This window comes from Oryx dammah, unplaced genomic scaffold (genome assembly GCF_014754425.2).
Source record: "Oryx dammah isolate SB20612 unplaced genomic scaffold, SCBI_Odam_1.1 HiC_scaffold_29, whole genome shotgun sequence".
Lineage (NCBI taxonomy): Eukaryota > Metazoa > Chordata > Mammalia > Artiodactyla > Bovidae > Oryx > Oryx dammah.
This window is the reverse complement of record NW_024070213.1, coordinates 17,930,760-17,949,537: the sequence shown is the minus strand read 5'-3', so window position 1 is coordinate 17,949,537 and position 18,778 is coordinate 17,930,760. Positions and strand designations below refer to the sequence as shown.

The following is an 18,778-nucleotide window of genomic DNA, read 5'->3' as shown; positions in this document are numbered from 1 at the left end:
TGGACATGGGTTCGGGTGGACTCCGGGAGTTGGTGATGGACAGGGAGGCCTGGTGTACTGTGGTTCATGGGGTCACAAAGAGTCGGACACGACTGAGCGGCTGAACTGAACTGAATACATCCATCACCTCACATAGTTACACTTCTTTGTGTGCGATAAGAACTTTTAAGATCTACTCTTAGAAAATCTCAGGTACACAATATAGTACAAACTATAATCATCATGCTATACTTTACCTTCCCAGAATTTATTAGTCTCAAAATTGCAGGTTTGCCCAGGAATTCCCTGATGGTTAGAACTCTGTGCTTTCACTGCCAAAGGCCTGGATTCCATCCCGTGTCAGGGAACTTAGATCCAACAAGCCACTAGGCTCAGCAAAAAAAAAAACACTGTGAAAATTTGTACTCTCTGACAACTTTCACTTCTGCCCCCTGGTAACCACTAACCTGCTCTCTTTCTATGAGTTCAGTTTTTCTAGAGTCCACATGTTAGCGAGATCATATAGTAGCTGTCTTTGTCTGACATTGTAAATAGCAAAATGCCTTCAAGTTTCATCTATGTTGTTGCAAAGGGCAGGATTTCTTCTTTTCCATGGCTATGTAACATTCTATTGTGTATATATATACCACAGTATACCACATCTTCTTTATCCACTCATCTGCTGGCGTATACTTAGACTATTTTTGTGTCTTGGCTATTGTAAACAATACCACAAGGAACATGGAAGTGATTTCATTTCCTTCAGGTATATAAGGATTGCTTTGGCCCTTAGGATCTTTTGTTGTTCCATACAAAATTCAGGATTTTTAAAAAATTTCTGTAAAAATGCCTTTGGAATCTTGATAGGGATTGCATTGAATTTATAGATGGCTTTGTGTAGTAGGGATGTTTTTTTAACAATATTAACTCTTCCAATCTATGACCATGGGATATCTTTCCATTTATTTGTGTCTTCTTCAATCTGTTTCATCAATGCCTTATAGATTTCCGTGTACAGATCTTTCACATCCTTGGTTAAATTATTTCATATCCTTGGTTAAATTAATTCCTAAGTATTTTATTGTTTTTGATGTTATTGTAAATGGAATTGTTTCCTTTCATTCCTTTCCAGATGATTTGCTGTTAGTGTATAGAAATATACAAAAATATCTAAAAATATCTCAATTCTAATGGTGCTTACTCTTTAGTGGGTCATCAGTGCCTATTCATGAAACAGTATGTACACAAGAATTCATTCTATCCATCTCCAGGTCACAGGAAGTTGTATCATCCCCGTCGCTAAAAGGATATAGGGTGGAATCATTTGGTAATGACAATTTTGAGGAATAAGTCTGAACACTCTGAGCTGATTCTGATATCTTCTTGAAATCTGTAAGCAGGGAGGGAGACCCTGAAATTAAAAAATAGGTTAGAATAATAGTTTTCTTAATACCAGGAACATTTTAAAACATCATTTGGAAGACCACTGAACTACTTGCAAGAGAATACAAATCGGTCACCTACATTCCTTCAGTAAGATGACACACATCAAAAAGGAACAGAAGGATATCTGCAATTCAGTATAACCAATATGCATTGTAACAGTGATGATGATGATTCAATCTAATGATGGAGCCCATCTATACCTTGAGCTTTCCTGGTGGCTCAGTGGTAAAAAATCTGCTTGCCAAGCAGGACATGCAGGTTTGATCCCTGGGTTGGGAAGATCCCCTGGAGATGGATATGGCAACCCACTCCAGTATTCTTGCCTGGAAAAGCCCATGGACAGAGGAGCATGGCGGGCTACAGTACATGGGATCACAAAAGAGTTGACCATCACCTATATCTTAGATCAGTTTATCCACCCTTTCCCCTTTTATTTGCCACAAAGACATTGTCTTGCTCTCACATTTTAAAAAGATAAGTCAATAAGTAAATCTCAATATAAATGGCAAAGTTTAAATATAAATGGTGAGAAGAGCACATATTAAAATAATCAGGAGAGAACTTTGAAGAAAGATGCTTCTTTTTGCATCAGAATCTGTCCATTGCAGTAACTTACTGAAACGATACAGTAGAGTTCCAGTGCATACAAGTTCATCCACAGAGGGGGATATCTTGGCCAGTGAGCTTCTTTCCCGTGGGGGTAGTTGACAAAATTCCTCCAGCAGTAATCATACTCTAAGGAAACACAAATCTTGGTTCATTCAACACATACAACAGAAAGTTGAATCCAACTTAAAAATATACCATATATAAATCCCTCTGGCCTATTTCCTGCTGGAGAAGGGCTAGATTCTTCCAGCATCCCTAAAAAGAAGTGGAGTGGGTGGCCATTCCCTTCTCCAGGGGATCTTCCTGACTCAGGGGTAGAACCTGGGTCTCCTGCTTTGCAGACAGATTTTTTACCTTTTGAGCCACCAAGTAAGTTTCCCAAAAGGAACTCAGCAATTCATTGTAAGATGGTACAGAGGGGGCTTTGCTCGTGGCTCAGTGGTAAAGAATCCACTTGCCAATGCAGCAGATATGGTTCAGTCCCTGATCCGAAAGCCACAACTGTTGAGCCTGCGCTCTAGAGCCCAGGAGGCACAACTACTGAAGGCTGAGCACCCTAGAGACCTTGCTCAGCAACAAGAGAAGCCACCACAGTGAGAAGCCAGAGCACCGCCAGTGGAGAAGAGCTCACGCAGTGACGAAGACCCAGCACAGCCAAAAATAAATTAATTAATTAACAAAATAAATAAGGAGCGAGGAAAAGAGCCATCTCTTTGATGCTTTCTTTGCTTTGAATTTCAGAAGTGGGCTTTTATTCTACTTTGGGCTTTCACTTCTGAGACTTCCAGTCTGGGATAATCCAGTCTCCATACCACCACCACCACAGCCTCTTATAAACACCTAAGATTCTTAGTTTGTTGTTTTCACCTGGGGCTTTCATGACCTGGATAGCTACACCGCTGTGAAACAGGTCTTTGAGTCCTTGCCGGTTTTGCGGATCCATGTGCTGGAAAAGCCGTGCTATGTAAATAACTAGGGTCACATTAGGATGCTGATTCAAAAATTCTCTAATGGCCTTGGAGCATTGCCAGCAGGGACTCCAGGACAAGTACCAGAAGATGGAGCAGCTGATGGATGGGCAAAAATGTCTTTCTGAAGCAATTTTTTCTATAAAATTGCGTTCAACATGCTTGGTGGTGTTTTTGCTCGAGTGTCGCCAGACGTCCTGGCTTTTGCCCCACTGGATTTCATAGAGCAGATAGGCCTCTTTACAGAAGTTTCTGGGGTCAAAGGAGAATTCAAATTCCAAGGGTTCAATTCTTCTCCTGAAATAGAAAAAGCACCCCCCCCATGTCGTCATGTCAGCATTTGACAGAAGGTAGAAGGAGAAGAGGGTGGCAGAGGATGAGATGGTTAGATGGCATCACCGACTCAATGGACACTAATTTGAGCAAACTCTGGGAGAGAATGAAGGACAGGGAAGCCTGGCATGCTGTCATCCGTGGGGTCGCAAAGAGTCCGACACGACTTAGTGACTGAACAACAATAATTTCTTCTCCAGAAATAATTTCTTCTCCTTTTCTATCAGGCAAACCTAAAGCATGATATCTCAGGAATTTTTTTTCTATTCTATATCTCAAAGGTATCTGGGGAGGTCTGTTTGGATTATCAGAGTTTCTCTCACAAACAGGGAAGAGGTTTTTCCCAACTCATGTTCTTGGGTTACCACTCTCTATACCACTGCTTGGTAGTCTTGAATTCAGGTGTAAATATGTCTCGGCGTCTCTTTTAAAGTTTTCTTACTATATTCTAATCTTATTTATTTTGGCCTCACAGCTTGCAGAATCTTAGTTCCCCCCACTAGGGATTGAACCGGGGCCCTTGGCAGTGAAAGCACTGAGTCCTAGCCACTGACTGCCGGGGAAGTCCCTCTGAACTTTCTGTCTCACACTTAGAGGTGACCTGTCCCATTCAATCCTTATTATTCCTCAATGGAATAGTTTTGGTTTTTTTTTCAGGTGTGGAATCCTCAAATTGCCAACAGGAGTCAATTACCAACTCTGAGAAGAAAGTAATTTAGCCTCGGGATTCTTCCACATTCAATTTTGTGTATACTAATTCTTCATAAGAAAGAAATTAAAATTTCTCTCGAGGACATCTTTAGACATAACACTATCTGTGGGTCAAAGTTATGACTCAGGGAAAATTCAGAATTATGCCAAGGACTCTGCAATATGGTTGAGTCATAAGTTTATTACATTCTCATATTCTCCACTCATTCCTAAAGGATCACTTAATTTATTTTATAGAGCAATCCTTCCACCCATCAAGAGATAATATGTTCCCTGACAAATCTCTCTGTTCTAGACTTAGGGATGAGGGCAGCGGGGAGGAAGCTTCAAGAGGGTGAGATGAATGGTGGGAGTAGCATGGAAGCATATATACTATCATAAGTAAAATAGAGAGCCAGTGGGAATTTGCTGTATGACTCAGGGAACGAAAACCAGGGCACTTTAACAACCTAGAGGAGTGGGATGGGGTGGGAGGCGGGAGGGAGGTTCAAGAGGGAAAGGACACATGTACATCTATGGCTAATTCGTGTTGATGTGTGACAGAAATGAAACCAATATTGTAAAGCAATCATCAATCAATTAAAAATAAATGCAATTTTTAAATAGGTCTAGGGAATTGCCTGGCAGTCCAGTGGTTAGGACTCCGCTCTTCCATTGCTGGAGGACCTGGATTCAATCCTTGATTGGGAAACTAAGATCTCCCAAACTATGTGGCATGGTAAAATTAAAAAAAAAAAAAAGGTCTAGAAAATGGGCATAGGGTTTAAAATAGGAAGATCAAAGTGATAAACCAGTTTACGGAAGTTCTCACAAATTTCTATGAAAACTTGTGATTTAAAGGGAGAAAAACAATAGTAAGAGAATAACAAAGGAGAGCTGGAAGATAGTTTTTTTCAACTGACACCAAAAGGCATAGGAGGGAAGACACAAGAAGAAATAGTAAGCATAAAGAATGGAGTTGCAAAAACAAAGAATGGGAGCATCAGAAAAGAGGAAAAGAACAATAAGGAAATTGTAGTCCTCCCCCTCCTACATGCTCATCTATTCTAGGTTGAATTAAATGTGCACTATGATAGTAGAATTCTTACCTCAATGTGGGATCTCCTGCTGGAGGACCTGTTGACCAAGAAATGATCATGTCAGGTAACACCCATGTACAAATCGAACCATGAAGAAAAAAGGCTCCATTCTGCTAAATCCACAAATCATATCAGAAAATGCACTTGGAAGATTCTCTTTTGGGATTTCCCTGGTGGACCAGTGGTTAAAACTCCCTGCTTGCACTGCAGGGGCAGGGGTGCAATCTCTGCTTTCAAACCTAAGATCCAGCATACTGCACGGTGTGGCCAAAATCAAAAGCCAACACACACAAAAAGGCATCAAGTGCCAAGTAAATGTGTCTAAAGCACTGTTTTAGTCATCTCTGTGTTATTCACAGGTCTTCCCAGGTGGCTCAGTGGTAAAGAATCTGCCTGCTGTTGCGGGAACCGCAGGAGACTTGGGTTTGATCCCTGGGTCTGGAAGATCCCCTTGAGGAGGAAATGGCAACCCACTCCAGTATTCTTGCCTAAGAAATCCCGTGGAAAGAATAGCCTGGTGGGCTACAGTCCACGGGGCTGCAAAAAGTCAGACACAACTGAACATGCATGCATGCTATTCACAAATTCTCCAAATATTTTGTCTTATTAAAAAAATACACAGTAAACTATTAAAAACCATAATCGAAAAGAAAAAAAGTCTAAAATAAAAAAAATCAACCTCAATTTCCTTAGCTGGGCATTCAAGACTCTCAACAATATGTCTTCAAATTTGTTTTTGAGGGTGGGGAGAAGGATAAATTTGGGAGATTGGAATTGACATATACACATTACTATATATAAAATAGATAATAAGGATCTACACTGTAGAGCACAGGGAACTCTACTCAATGCTCTGTAATGACCTATATGGGAAAAAAATCTAAAAGGAGTGCATACATGTATACATATAACTTTCACTTTGCTGTACACTTGAAACTAATACAACATTGTAAAGCAACTATAGTCCAATTTAAAAAAAAAAGCAAATTTGCTTTCTAACCACATTCCTGATTGCTTCCAAAAACTCTTCTGTAGCCTAATCAATTCATTCATTATATTCCACAAACAGTCTTCGGAAAATTCTCTTAAACTCCTGGTGTCAGTCAAACAGGAATCTCCTTCTCTTTGCCAACCAAAATTCTGCCCTTTCAAGACCAAGTTCAAAACCCACCTCATATGAAAATCATTTCCTTCTACCACCTGGTGTTCTTCTTTCCCCAAGAATTTTTCTAACACTAAGTAACGGAACCTTAAATAATCCATTAACATGCCCTGGTGCTAGAACTTCAGCTGCTATCTTAAATTTTCATCTAGGAGTTATATTTTTTTAACTGAAGTTTTTTATTACGGTGAAACAAGCATGGCTTTAGTGTCATCTGATCAAAATCATTTACAGTATGAACAGGTGGTATTAATAATCACAATACCACCAATAAGAAGAACTGCTGTTTAAGAATAATATGAAGATATTAATAAATAGGAAAGTTGGAAAATGTTCATGAATACAAGCATGAACCAGACACATACGCACACACATAAAGGCAAGCACACACAGAGTTTTGGAGTTTTTCAAGAATATGGAGATTTCGGGCCCCCAACCATTTACCTCCGTCAGAAGCCATGGTGCTCTGTCTCTGGACTTTTTCCTCTGGACTTATATTGTGCTAATTGCTGCTGCCAGCAACCTGCCCAAACATAGTTTCTGCAGGTGTGACCACTGCCACCTGTTTGATCAGAGGATGACTCATTCCTGAGTCTCAGGCAGATACTAGGTATCTAGACCGTACAGAGATCAAACTAGTCAATCCTAAAAGAAACCAACTCTGACTGTTGCTGAAGCTGAAGCTCCAATACTTTGGGCACCTGATGTGAAGAGCCAACTCATTGGAAAAGACTTTGATGCTGGGAAAGGTTGAAGGCTAAAGGAAAAGAGGGTGGCAGAGGATGAGATGGTTAGATAGCATCACCAACTCAATGGAGAAACTCTGGGAGATGGTGAAGGACAGGAAAGCCTGGCATGCTGCAGTCCATGGGTTCACAAAGAGTCAGACACGGCTTAGTGATGAACAACAACAACAACAGACTGTACAGACAGGTAGCAGATGAAGAGGGCAGTTGGTGGGGTTGATAAGAAAGCTTACGATGCAGATAATGAATCTTGTAGCCTAATTCACTGAGAATGAATGTAGGGATATCTCCCTTTAAAGTTAAAACAAGACTGACACATTGCTGTTTACTGGAGAGAAGAGAGGAAGAAGAAAGGGAAGAGCGAATTGGCCTGGCTCTGTGACCTAAAGGTTTTCATTGGTATGTGGTGAAACAGTGAGGCCTTGCCCTCCTGCCATTATTCATTAATTTCTAACTTCCTCTTCTTTTGCTCTTCACCCCAGATTCTCTTGGAAAGGGGAGGGGCATTATAGACGCAAAACCAAAAGAACTTTGGTCTCTGAGTCAGGGAATTGTAACTGAACAAGTTTCAGGTGATTTCTCTTGCTTCATGAAGCAAAGATTAAGTGTATGGCCCCATCCACTTCCGCTTCCTTATCTGCCTTGGAGAAATGAATACTATACTTCCTATTGCCATTGCCTCCTGTTGTCTGAACTCTGAGTTCAGCTCCTCTGGGTTTGAGCAAACACACTCCCAGAATTGAGGTCACCCTCAAGACCTAAGGGTCCCTCTAGGGCTTCCCTGGCGGCATAGACAGTAAAAAATCAGTCTGCAATGTGGGAGACCTGGGTTCGATCCCTGGGTTGGGAAGATCCCATGGAGGAGGGCATGGCAACCCTCTCCAGTATTCTTGCCTGGAGAATCCCCATGGACAGAGGAGCCTGGCAGGCTCATCAGGTGGCAGGGTCAGACAGGACTGAGCAACTAAGCACAACACAGGTTCTCACAACTACAGCCCCTGTACTTTAAGTCTCAAATTCTATGAACCCTATGCCTAAACTCTAAACATAAGATTTTCTTAATCACAAAATCAAGCCAGAGCTGGACAAGATGAAGCAGATGTTTGGAGTGGCAGGCGATAGTTTTGAAGAAGGGGAAGAAGTGCCACATCATAATTCAAGGTCCTTCAGGAGCCAAGTCCATGGGGTCCCAAAGAGTTGGACACAACTGAGCGACTGAACTGAACTGATCCCTGGGACGTATACATACGCTACTTTACAGTAGCACGGTAAACTTTGCAGACTGACTAAGGTATGAATCTTGCAGTAAGATCAACCTGAATTATACGACTGGTCTCAATCTGAAAGACTTTTATTTATTTATTTTTCCGGCTGCACTTCTCGGCATGCAGAACTTCCCTGATCAGAGATTGAATCCACAACCGCTGCAGTGGAAATACAGAATCTTATCCAGTGGACCCTGAGGGAAGTCCAAAGACTTTTATAAAAGGTATGCAGAGGTCTTCCCTGGTGGTTCAGTGGTAATGAATCTATCTGCCAATGAAGGAGATGTGGGTTCCATCCCTGATCCTGGAAGATCCCCTATGCCCCTACAACTACTGAAGCCTGTGCTCTAGAGCCAGGGAGCCACAACTACTGACCACATGGGCCATAGAGCCTGTGGTACATAACAAAAAAAGCCATCAAAATGAGAAGCCCCTGCCCACAACAACTAGAGAAAAGCTCACACAGCAATGAAGATCCAGCACAGCCAAAAATATACATAAATAAATAAATTCTAAAAACAAAAAAAAAAATGTAAGGAACGAAATTGGGTCACTTGTAGAGCTGTGGATGGACCTGGAGTCTATCATACAGAGTGAAGTAAGTCAGAAAAACAGTTGTGTTAGTCGCTCAGTTGTGTCCAACTCTATGGGAACCTATAAACTCTAGCCCGCTGGGCTCTCTGTCTGTGAGATTTCCTAAGTGAGAATACTAGAGTGGATTGCCATCCCCTTCTCAAGGGGATCTTCCCAACCCAGGGATTGAACCCAGGTCTCCCATGTTGTAAGAGCGTTCTTTACCACCAGAGCTACCAGAGAAAAACAGGTATTACATATTAACTCATATATGTGGAATCTAGAAAAATGGTGCAGATGAACACATTTGCAGGGAAAAATAGAGAGGCAGATGCAGAGAATGGACACGTGGACACAGGGAGGAAGAGGATAACGAGATGAACTGGGAGTAGGCTTGAAATAAATATACCAGCATGTGTAACACAGATAGACAGTGGGAACCTGCTGTTACAGCACAGGGAGCTCCGACTGGTGCTCTGGGATGACCTAGAGGCGTGGGATGGGGTGACGACTGCAGGAGGCCCGAGAGAGAGAGAGAGAGATGTATACCTATAGCTGATCAGGGATCAAGACCATCCCCAAGAAAAAGAGATGCAAAAAAGCAAAATGGCTATCTGAGGAGACCTTACAAATAGCTGTGAAAAGAAGAGAAGTGAAAAGCAAAGCAGAAAAGGAAAGATATACCCATTTGAATGCAGAGTGCCAAAGAATAGCAAGGAGAGATGAGAAAGCCTTCCTCAGCGATCAGTGCAAAGAAATAGAGGAAAAGAACAGAATGGGAAAGACTAGAGATCTCTTCAAGATAATTAGAGATACCAAGGGAACATTTCATGCAAAGATGGGCTCGATAAAGGACAGAAATGGTATGGACCTAACAGAAGCAAAGTGTTAAGAAGAGGTGGCAAGAATACAGAGAACTGTACAAAAAAGAGCTTCACAACCCAGATAATCATGATGGTGTGATCACTTACTTAGAGCCAGACATCCTGGAATGTGAAGTCAAGTGGGCCTTAGAAAGCATCACTACGAACAAAGCTAGTGGAGGTGATGGCATTCCAGTTGAGCTCTTTCAAATCCTGAAAGATGATGCTGTGAAAGTGCTGCACTCAATATGCCAGCAAATCTGGAAAACTCAGCAGTGGCCACAGGACTGGAAAAGGTCAGTTTTCATTCCAATCCCAAAGAAAGGCAATGCCAAAGAATGCTCAAACTACCGCACAATTGCACTCATCTCACATGCTAGTAAAGTAATGCTCAAAATTGTCCAAGCCAGGCTTCAGTAATATGTGAACCGTGAACTTCCAGATGTTCAAGCTGGTTTTAGAAAAGGCAGAGGAACTAGAGAGCAAATTGCCAACATCTGCTGGATCACTGAAAAATCAAGAGAGTTCCAGAAAAGCATCTATTTCTGCTTTATTGACTATGCCAAAGCCTTTGACTGTGTGGATCACAATACACTGTGGAAAATTCTGCAAGAGATGGGAATACCAGACCACCGGACCAGCCTCTTGAGAAAGCTATATGCAGGTCAGGAAGCAACAGTTAGAACTGGACATGGAACAACAGACTGGTTCCAAATAGCAAAGGAGTACATCAAGGCTGTATGTTGTCACCCTGCTTATTTAACTTCTATGCAGAGTACATCATGAGAAATGCTGGGTTGGATGAAGCACAAGCTGGAATCAAGATTGCTGGGAGACATATCAGTATCCTCAGATATGCAGATGACACCACCCTTATGGCAGAAAGTGAAGAAGAACTAAAGAGCCTCTTGATGAAAGTGAAAGAGGAGAGTGAAAAAGTTGGCGTTAAACTCAACATTCAGAAAACTAAGATCATGGCATCTGGTCCCATCATTTCATGGCAAATAGATGGAGAAACAGTGGAAACAGTGACAGATGTTGTTTTGGGGGGGCTCCAAAATCACTGCAGGTGGTGACTGAAGCCATGAAATTAAAAGACACTTGCTCCTTGAAAGAAAAATTATGACCATCCTAGACAGCATATTCAAAAGCGGAGACATTACTTTGCCAACAAAGGTCCATCTAGTCAAGGCTATGATTTTTTCCAGTGGTCGTGTATGGATGTGAGAGTTGGAATATAAAGAAAGTAGAGTGTTGAAGAATTGACGCTTTTGAACTGTGGTGTTGGAGAAGACTCTTGAGAGTCCCTTGGACTGCAAGGAGATCCAACCAGTCCATCCTAAAGGAAATCAGTCCTAAATGTTCATTGGAAGTACTGATGTTGAAGCTGAAACTCCAATACTTTGGCGACCTGATGGGAAGAGTTGACTTATTTGAAAAGACCCTGATGCTGGGAAACTTTGAAGGCAAGAGGAGAAGGGGATGACAGAGGATGAGATGGTTGGATGGCATCACTGATTCAATGGAGATGAGTTTGAGTAAACTCCAGGAGTTGGTGATGGACAGGGAGGCCTGGCATGCTGCAGTCCATGAGGTCGCAAAGTGTTGGACACGACTGAGCAACTGAACTGAACTGAACTGATAGCTGATTCAATTTTGTTGTCCAGCAGAAACTAACAAAACATTGTAAAGCAATTTTACTCCAATTAAAAATATATAAATATTCAATTTAGGTCAGTGTCCTGTTCCTGTTATACATTAAGAAAAAACACATGAACATATACGTTTGTAATCACTCCATAATCAAGATATTTAAGCTTGTCATCACTGCCCCAAATTTCCATGTTTGTTTGCAGTCAGTCCTTCTACTCCCAGTCCTCAGTTCAGTTCAGTCCCTCAGTCGTGTCCGACCTTTTGCGACCCCATGAATCACAGAACGCCAGGACCCCTGTTGTTCACCAACTCCCAGAGTTTACCCAAACTCATGTCCATCGAGTCAGTGATCCTATCCAGCCGGTGATGCCATCCAGCCCTCTCATCCTCTGTTGTCCCCTTCTCCTCCTGCCCCCAATCCCTCCCAGCATCAGAGTCTTTTCCAATGAGTCAACTCTTCGCATGAGGTGGCCAAAGTATTGGAGTTTCAGCCTCAGCATCAGTCCTTCCAATGAACACCCAGGACCAATCTCCTTTAGGATGGACTGGTTGGATCTCCTTGCAGTCCAAGGGACTCTCAAGAGTCTTCTCCAGTGCCACAGTTCAAAAGCATCAATTCTTTGGCGCTCAGCTGTCTTCATAGACCAATTCTCACATCCATACATGACCACTGGAAAAATCATAGCCTTGACTAGATGGACCTTTGTTGGCAAAGTAATATCTCTGCTTTTTAATATGCTGTCTAGGTTGGTCATAACTTTCCTTCCAAGGAGTAAGCATCTTTTAATTTCATGGCTGCAATCACCATCTGCAGGGATTTTGGAGCCCCCCAAAGTAAAGTCTGACACTGTTTCCACTGTTTCCCCATCTATTTCCCATGAAGTGATGGGACCAGATGACATGATCTTCGTTTTCTGAATGTTGAGCTTTAAGCCAAATTTTTCACTCTTCACTTTCCCTTTCATCAAGACGCTTTTTAATTCCTTTTCACTTTCTGCCATAAGGGTGGTGCCATCTGCATATCTGAGGATACTGATATTTCTCCCAGCAATCTTGATTCCAGCTTGTGCTTCCTTCAGCCCAGCGTTTCTCATGATGTACTCTGCATAGAAGTTAAACAAGCAGGGTGACAACATGCAGTCTTGAAGTACTTCTTTTCCTATTTGGAACCAGTCTGTTCCATGTCCAGTTCTAACTGTTGCTTCCTGACCTGCATATAGCTTTCTCAAGAGGCAGGTCAGGTGGTCTGGTATTCCCATCTCTTTCAGAATTTTCCACACTCCCAGTCCTGCTGCTGCTGCTGCCTAGTCGCTTCAGTCGTGTCTGACTCTGTGCTACAGCACAGACAGCAGCCCACCAGGGCTGGGCTGTCCCTGGGATTCTGGCTCCCCTGTCCCTGGGATTCTCCAGGCAAGAACACTGGAGTGGGTTGCCATTCGTCCTAGGCAACCACTAATGTTTCTATCACTAAAGCTTAGTTTGGATTCTTCTATAATTCATTCAAAAGGAATCATATAATGTGTCAACCTTTGATGATTGCTTTTGTAAAATAAAATTCACATTTATGGCAAGATAAGAAAAAGTTAAAGATAAAAATCCTTCTCTGGGACTTTCTGGTGGTATAGTGGATAAGAATTCACCTCCAATGCAGGGGACACAGGTTTGTTCAATCCCTTGTCCAGGAAGATTCCGCAAGTCCTGGGATGGCTAAGCCCAAGTGCCTACAGCCCCAGTTCTGCAACAAAAGAAGCCACCCCAGTAAGAAACCTGAGCAACGCAGTGAAGAGTAGATTCCGCTCACTACAACTAGAGAGTAGCCCACGTGCAGCAACAAAGATCCAGGGCAACTGAAAATGAAAATAAATTTTTAAAAATCTCTACCCTTTGACCTCACCCCTCTCCACATTGTGAATTGTGTATCTACATTATGCATGAACCAAATCTCCCCCATTGGCAGGAATATCTGCTCAACCATAAACTGCAAATCCTAGCATCAACAAGACAACTCCTTTAAAGATAACATTCATTTCTTCTTGGTCTTGTCACAGGACCCACCACAATGGGGTTTAAATCTGGATTATGTAAACTGTCATTTAACATACAGCCCTCTGTTTCAAAAAACTTACATGAATTGTGTCTCAGCTTCTAATGAACAGAACAGTTCTCAGAGCTTCCTGGGTTATAATCCTCAAATTTGTCTGCAATAAAATTTTTCAATTCTTTCTTGGATGAACTGATTAATTTTTCATCAACACATTTTTTTGCTCAACTACTTTGTGAAATTGATCTATGTGATTAGGTGTATCAGTGGTTCATTTCTTTCTATTTCGGGAATTCCATTATAGGGTTTTGTTACAATTTATTTATTCATTTATCCTTTGATGGACTTAGGCTAATGCAGTTTTAGGCTATGGTGAAGAAAGATGATGTGAACACTTGTACAATTCTTTGTGTAACCTTTTTTTATTTTCTTCTCTTGGGTAAATAAATTGGGAGTAAAATCATTGGATCAAATAGATAAGCATTTAACTTTTAAGAAAATTATTGGGCTGTTATAATACTTCACACTCCGACCAGGAGGAAATGAATATCCGAGTCATTTGATGTCCTCCCCAACACTTGGTCAGCCTTTCTAGTTGCAGTAATTTCTGTGGGTATGTAGATTTTAATTTGCGTCTCCCCGGTTCTTAATGATGTTGAGCATCTTTTCATGTGCCTGTTAATTATTTATATGTCTTCTTTTCTGAAGCCTGTTTGAGTGTTTTGTCCTTTTTTTATTGTTATCTCCTTACTAATTTGTAAGAATTCTATACATATTTTATTTACAATTCCTTTATCATATGTGTATATATATTTTCTGTATATATATTTTCTTTAGTATATACCTGTATATATATCTGTATATATATTTTCCTTAGTCTCTGACTTGACTTTTCATTTCGTTAATGCTGTCTTTTGAAGAATAAATGTTCTTAATTTGGGAGAAGTTCAATTTATCAATTTTATTTTTAAAGGTTAGTGCTTTTTGGATCTTGTCTACAAAGTCATTGCCTACTCAAATGACATGAAGATATTCTCCTATATTTTCTAGTACTCGTAGTTTTCGTTTTAGCTTTTATATTGGGTCTACAATCCATTTATTTGAGTTTGTGGTGTGATGTTAAGAGTCAGAGTTGACTTTTGTTCATATGGATATTACATATTACTCAGCTAGGGCTACCACAAAATGGGTGGGTTAAACTATAAATTATTTTCTCAGACTTCTGAAGGTTAGAAGTGCAAGATCAAAGTTCCAACCAATCTGGTTCTGGTGAGAACTTACTGGCTTGTAGACACAGCCTTTTTGCTGTGTTCTCACTTGAACTTGCAGGTTCCCCTGGTAGCTCAGATGGTAAAGAATCTGCCTGTCATGTAGGAGACGGGTTCATTTCTTGGGTCAAGATGATCCCCTGGAGAAGGAAATGGCAAACCATTCCACTATTTTTGCCTAGAATATCCCATGGACAGAGGAGCCTGACGGGCTACAGTCCATGGGGTCCATGGGGTAGCAAAGAGTTGGACATGACTGAGCAACTAACACTTTCACTTTTACCTGACCTTATGTTGTGTGTTCATCAGGCACTCTATCTATCAGATCTAGGCCCTTAAATCTATTTCTCACTTCCACTGTATAATCATAAGGGATTTGATTTAGGTCATACCTGAATGGTCTAGCGGTTTTCCCTACTTTCTTCAATTTGAGACTGAATTTGGTAATAAGGAGTTCATGATCTGAGCTGCATTCAGCTCCTGGTCTTGTTTTTGTTGACTGAATACAGCTTCTCCATCTTTGGCTGCAAAGAATATAATCAATCTGATTTCGGTGTTGACCATCTGGTGATGTCCACGTGTAGAGTCTTCTCTTGTGTTGTTGGAAGAGGGTGTTTGCTATGACCAGTGCATTTTCTTGGCAAAACCCTATTAATCTTACCCCTGCTTCGTTCCGCATTCCAAGGCCCAATTTGCCTGTTACTCCAGGTGTTTCTTGACTTCCTACTTTTGCATTCCAGTCCCCTATAATGAAAAGGACATCTTTTTTGGGTGTTAGTTCTAAAAGGTCTTGTACGTCTTCATAGAACCGTTCAACTTCAGCTTCTTCAGCGTTACTGGTTGGGGCATAGACTTGGATAACTGTGGTATTGAATGGTTTGCCTTGGAGACGAACAGAGATCATTCTGTCATTTTTGAGATTGCATCCAAGTACTGCATTTCGGACCCTTTCGTTGACCACGATGGCTACTCCATTTCTTCTGAGGGATTCCTGCCCACAGTAGTAGATCTAATGGTCATCTGAGTTAAATTCACCCATTCCAGTCCATTTTAGTTCACTGATTCCTAGAATGTCGACGTTCACCCTTGCCATCTCTTGTTTGACCACTTCCAATTTGCCTTGATTCATGGACCTGACATTCCAGGTTCCTATGCAATATTGCTCTTTACAGCATCGGACCTTGCTTCTATCACCAGTCACATCCACAACTTGGTATTGTTTTTGCTTTGGCTCCATTCCTTCATTCTTTCTGGAGTTATTTCTCCACTGATCTCCAGTAGCATATTGGGCACCTAATGACCTGGGGAGTTCCTCTTTCAGTATCCTATCATTTTGCCTTTTCATACTGTTCATGGGGTTCTCAAGGCAAGAATACTGAAGTGATTTGCCATTCCCTTCTCCAGTGGACCATATTCTGTCAGACCTCTCCACCATGACCCGCCCGTCTTGGGTTGCCCTGTGGGCATGGCTTGGTTTCATTGAGTTATACAAGGCTGTGGTCCTAGTGTGATTAGATTGACTAGTTTTCTGTATGGTTTCAGTGTGTCTGCCCTCTGATGAACTATGGAATGAGGTTCGTGACATTGTACAGGAGACAGGGATCAAGACCATCCTCATGGAAAAGAAATGCAAAAAAGCAAAATGGCTGTCTGGGGAGGCCTTACAAATAGCTGTGAAAAGAAGAGAAGTGAAAAGCAAAGGAGAAATGGAAAGATATAAGCATCTGAATGCAGAGTTCCAGAGAATAGCAAGAGATAAGAAAGCCTTCTTCAGTGATCAATGCAAAGAAATAGAGGAAAACAACAGAATGGGAAAGACTAGAGATCTCTTCAAGAAAATTAGAGATACCAAGGGAACATTTCATGCAAAGATGGGCTTGATAAAGGACAGAAATGGTCTGGACCTAACAGAAGCAGAAGATATTAAGAAGGGGTGGCAAGAATACACAGAAGAACTGTACAAAAAAGATCTTCATGACCCAGATAATCATGATGATGTGATCACTAATCCAGAGCCAGACATCCAGGAATGTGAAGTCAAGTGGGCCTTGAAAAGCATGGCTACGAACAAAGCTAGTGGAGGTGATGGCATTCCAGTTGAGCTCTTTCAAATCCTGAAAGATGATGCTGTGAAAGTGCTGCACTCAATATGTCAGCAAATTTGGAAAACTTAGCAGTGGCCACAGGACTGGAAAAGGTCAGTTTTCATTCCAATCCCAAAGAAAGGCAATGCCAAAGAATGCTCAAACTACCGCACAATTGCACTCATCTCACATGCTAGTAAAGTAATGCTCAAAATTGTCCAAGCCAGGCTTCAGCAATACGTGAACTGTGAACTTCCAGATGTTCAAGCTGGTTTTAGAAAAGGCAGAGGAACCAGAGATCAAATCGCCAACATCAGCTGGATCATGGAAAAAGCAACAGAGTTCCAGAAAAACGTCAATTTCTGCTTTCCTGACTATGCCAAAGCCTTTGACTGTGTGGATCACAAACTGTGGAAAATTCTGTGAGAGATGGGAATACCAGACCACCTGACCTGCCTCTTGAGAAATCTGTATGCAGGTCAGGAAGCAACAGTTAGAACTGGACATGGAACAACAGACTGGTTCCAAAGAGGAAAAGGAGTATGTCAAGGCTGTATATTGTCACCCTGCTTATTTAACTTCTATGTAGAGCACATCATGAGAAACACTGGACTGGAAGAAACACAAGCTGGAATCAAGATTGCTGGGAGAAATATCAATCACCTCAGATATGCAGATGCCACCACCCTTATGGCAGAAAGTGAAAAGGAGCTAAAAAGCCTCTTGATGAAAGTGAAAGTGGAGAGCAAAAAAGTTGGCTTAAATCTCAACATTCAGAAAACGAAGATCATGGCATCCAGTCCCATCACTTCATGGCAAATAGATGGGGAAACAGTGGAAACAGTGCCAGACTTTAGTTTGGGGGGCTCCAAAATCACTGCAGATGGTGACTGCAGCCATGAAATTAAAAGACGCTTACTCCTTGGAAGGAAAGTTATGACCAACCTAGATAGCATATTCAAAAGCAGAGACATTACTTTGCTGACTAAGGTCTGTCTAGTTAAGGCTATGGTTTTTCCTGTGGTCACGTATGGATGTGAGAGTTGGACTGTGAAGAAGGCAGAGTGCCGAAGAATTGATGCTTTTGAACTGTGGTGTTGGAGAAGACTCTTGAGAGTCCCCTGGACTGCAAGGAGATCCAACCAGTCCGTTCTGAAGGAGATCAGCCCTGGGAGTTCTTTGGAAGGAATGATGCTGAAGCTGAAACTCCAGTACTTTGGCCACCTCAAGCGAAGAGTTGACTCATTGGAAAAGACTCTGATGCTGGGAGGGGTTGGGGGCAGGAGGAGAAGGGGACGACAGAGGATGAGATGGCTGGATAGCATCACTGACTCATTGGATGTGAGTCTGAGTGAACTCCGGGTGTTGGTGATCTACAGGGAGGCCTGGCATGCTGTGATTCATGGGGTCGCAAAAAGTTGGACATGACTGAGGGACTGAACTGACTTATGTGTGTGCAGCCTGAAGGTGTGGAGAGCTCTCTTCTTACAAGCACACTAATCCTATTAGATTAGGATTCCACCCTTATAAGCTCATTTAACCTTAATTAGTTTCTCAGATGCTCCCATTTTCAAATATAGCCACATTAGGGGTTAGAACTTCAATGAAAGAATTTGGCAGGGGAATTTCCCCAGCAATCCAGTGGTTAAGAATCCACACTTTCAGCGCAGAGAGCATAGGTTCCATCCCTGGTTGGGAAACTGGGATCCCACTCTAGCCCACAATTCTCCAGACAAGAATACTGGAGTGGGTTGCCATGCCCTCCTCCAGGGGATCTTCCCAACCCAGGATCTAACCTCTAAACATGCTATGTTCTTTCAGTTACTTAGGTATTAGTTTCACTTAGCAATGTTTTGTGATATTCAGTATGTGTCTTGCATAGTTTATTATAATTATCCCATAGTGTTTTATGGTTTTAATTTGATTATAAGTGGTATGGGCTTTTTTTTAAATTTCATTTTCTAACTCTTCATTGATGGTATAGAATTGATTTTTGTA

The 18,778-nt window shown here is 41.7% G+C and overlaps 1 protein-coding gene across 1 annotated transcript; it reads right to left on the bottom strand.

Moving 5' to 3' along the window:
- Positions 1-228: 228 nt before the first annotated feature.
- On the bottom strand, positions 229-6,852 carry APOBEC1 (apolipoprotein B mRNA editing enzyme catalytic subunit 1). The gene is made up of 5 exons (XM_040235091.1): positions 6,732-6,852; positions 5,135-5,162; positions 2,902-3,299; positions 2,042-2,160; positions 229-1,390 (listed from the first exon to the last, which is right to left on the bottom strand). The coding sequence occupies exons 1-5, from the start codon at positions 6,745-6,747 to the stop codon at positions 1,232-1,234; spliced, it is 720 nt and encodes a 239-aa protein (XP_040091025.1). The 5' UTR covers positions 6,748-6,852; the 3' UTR covers positions 229-1,231.
- Positions 6,853-18,778: the final 11,926 nt, after the last annotated feature.